A 2,787-nucleotide genomic window follows, 5' to 3' on the forward strand; every position below is an offset into this window, starting at 1 on the left:
CTGGTTCGGTCTGGCAGGACTTGTCCTTGGTGAAGCTGTACTGGCTGTCTTGAATCACCTCCCTGTCCTCCATGTCTTCTAGGACGATTTGTTCTGTGATCTTCCCAGGCACAGAGGTGAGGCTCACAGATCGGTACTTCCCAGGGTCCTCCTTTCTAGCCTTTTTAAAAATGGGTGTAATGTTCCCCTTTTTCCAGTCACCAGGGGCTTCACCTGACTACCATGGAGTTTCAAATATCATGGAGAGTGTCTTGGAAAATATATTAGCCAATTCCCTCAGGACTCTGGGATGCATCTTGTCAGGTCCCATAGACTTATGTATGTTCCGGTTCCTCAGGTATTCACGAACCTGGTCTCTTACAGACGGAGGGACTTTGCTCCCCCAGTCCTTGTCTTGCGATTCATCCACTCGAGAGGTGTGGGAAGAGAGGTTGCCAGTGAAGACTGAGGCAAAAAAGTTGTTGAGTACCTGGCCCTTCTGCTTGTCAGATGTTACCAGTTTGCCAGTCTTGCTCATCAGGGGGGTACACTTTCTTTGACCTCCCTTTTCTGGCTGACAGACCCATAGAAGCCCTTCTTACTATTCTTTGCATCCCTTGCCAAGTTCAGCTCCAGCAACACCTTGGCCCTCCTGACCCCATCCCTACACAACTGGGCAGCGTTGCTATACTCTTCCCAGGATACCTGTCCCCGCTTCCACTGCCTGTGCATTTCCTTCTTGCTCTTAGTTTGACCGGCAAGTCTTGACTCATGTGTGCCAGTCTCTTGCCTTCTTTTCCTGATTTCTTACACCTGAGTATCAAGAGCTCTTGCACTCCATGGAAAGTGTCCTTAAAGACCTGCCAGCTCTGTTCTGCTCCCTTGTCCCTGAGGGCAGTTTCCCAGGGGATCCTATTGACTAACTCCTTGAAGAGCTGGAAGTTTGCTTTCTTAAAATTCAGGGTCCTGACTTTACTCTTTGCCTGATCCATATCCCTCAGGACTTTGAACTCAGAAGTGCATCACCACTGCAGCCCAGGGTGCCTCCAATCTTGATGTCACTGATTAGCTCACATGCATTGGTGACCAGCGGGTCCAATATCGCATCCCCTGTGGTAGGGGTGCCTATTAACTGGCTTAAGAAGTTATCCTCAGTGCATTCCAGGAGTCCCCTGGATTGCCCATAGCTCACTGTGCTACTTTTCCAGCAGATGTTGGGGTGGTTGAAGTCCCCCAGCAGGATGAGAGCCTGCAAGCTTGATGCCTCCTGTAGCTGGAGTAAGAGGGCTTTGTCAACAGGCTCCCCTTGATTGGGCGGCCTGTAGTAGACACCAACCACAACATTCCCTTGGTGATGGATTGTGTGGTTTCCCTTCTCTTTAGAGGAGGGGGTAGGCGATCCTTTTCCCACCCTTTGCAAGGTACTCTGGGGCAGCTCACATCTTCCCCGCACTGTCAAGGAGACACAAGGGTTCCTGTTGTAGAATTTGATGTGATTTTATATAATGTTCTCTTTTGCTTTAAAAAAAAAATAAAAATTGAAAAAGTGGTTCCTAGCATTTTGAGCTGGTTAAAAACAGTCCTGGATTCTTTTCCCAGCTCTTCTCTTGGTGATGCAATAAATCAAGAGATGTCTCTTGACCTTTCCTATACTTTTGCTATACTGTTTTTTACGAAAACATCTGAGTAGCAGTACATTACTAAACAAAATAATACCTCCTTTCATCAGCTATTTGTGTTGTTAATTTTAATTAGTTTTACCAGAACATTTCACAGGAATTCTATATTTTTAAAATTATTTTACAGTAAATTGTTTCAGTTATCATTTTTGAGTGATTGTGATGTTTGGTTCTAACGATTATTGCTGTTAAAACTGTGCAGGTCACTGGCTGATATTGATGGAGATGGACAGCTGAAAGCTGATGAGTTTGTGTTAGCCATGCACCTAACTGATATGGCCAAAGCCGGACAACCTCTGCCACTAACTCTGCCTCTTGAACTAGTACCACCTTCTTTCAGGTATGTCACTGATGGCAGTGAAACACAATAAATTTTCAATGGAAGTGTTTTATACAAAGAAAATAACCATGTTATTTCTCTAACAGTGGTGGGTTTTTTTCCCCCCAGGGGTGGAAAATATTCTGAAAATATAAATGGAACTCTGCCATCTTACCAGCCTGTGCAAGAGGAGGAGCCACAGAAAAAACAGCCAGGTAAAACAGAGTTCACGTTCTTAATATATAGGGCTGTCTTTGAAGGGCACTGAAACCTTTAGAAAGTGGAAGACATAATCAAATCCCTGGGGAGCTTCATTTCAGGAGCTAGAGCCCTTTTAACTTGGATGGTAGGAGGGTTGTTAAGTGGATGTAGTCGGCCTGTTACATCTAATAGAACTAAGAAGGCAAAGAGAGGAGCTATTTTTAGCTGTAGGAAAGGAAAAGTGTGCTGATTAATAATGTATTTTGGAAAAGAAATCCTATATGGCCAAATACCGCGATGCTACTGCAAACTTTTTTTCAGTCAAAAGTTCCTGGCATTACTTTGTTATGGACATTCTGAAAACAAGGGGTTCGAATGTAGTTTAATTCTCTGAAAACTAGATGCAATTTGTACGTAACGTAGACTCTGCTATTGACTCCCTGATGCTACCAGCGAAGGTCTCTTACACGCACACTGCAAGACACGACTTGCCTCTCTGGTTCCTGGGAGTGTAAACCATTCCTTTGTGTCTCTTATTATCCTATACTGCAGTAATTGAGCTTGATCCTGTTTTGGTTTTTTTTGTTGGTTTTAACTCCAGGAGCTCTT

At 44.4% G+C, this 2,787-nt stretch overlaps 1 protein-coding gene across 8 annotated transcripts in view; it reads left to right on the top strand.

Moving 5' to 3' along the window:
- ITSN2 (intersectin 2) overlaps positions 1–2,787 on the top strand; it is a 90,127-nt gene that overhangs the window by 45,308 nt on the left and 42,032 nt on the right. For all 8 annotated transcript variants that reach the window (XR_004842478.1, XM_035897949.1, XM_035897944.1 and 5 more), the window contains exons 10-11: positions 1,861–1,998; positions 2,107–2,192. Coding sequence is in view for 7 of the 8 variants with exons in the window: in XM_035897949.1 (XP_035753842.1) it covers positions 1,861–1,998; positions 2,107–2,192 (224 nt within the window). In the remaining variant the exon portion in view is untranslated. The remainder of the gene's footprint in view (positions 1–1,860; positions 1,999–2,106; positions 2,193–2,787) is intronic.

The sequence above is a fragment of the Egretta garzetta genome, unplaced genomic scaffold, assembly GCF_000687185.1.
Source record: "Egretta garzetta isolate BGI_Z169 unplaced genomic scaffold, ASM68718v1 scaffold87, whole genome shotgun sequence".
NCBI classification, from domain to species: domain Eukaryota; kingdom Metazoa; phylum Chordata; class Aves; order Pelecaniformes; family Ardeidae; genus Egretta; species Egretta garzetta.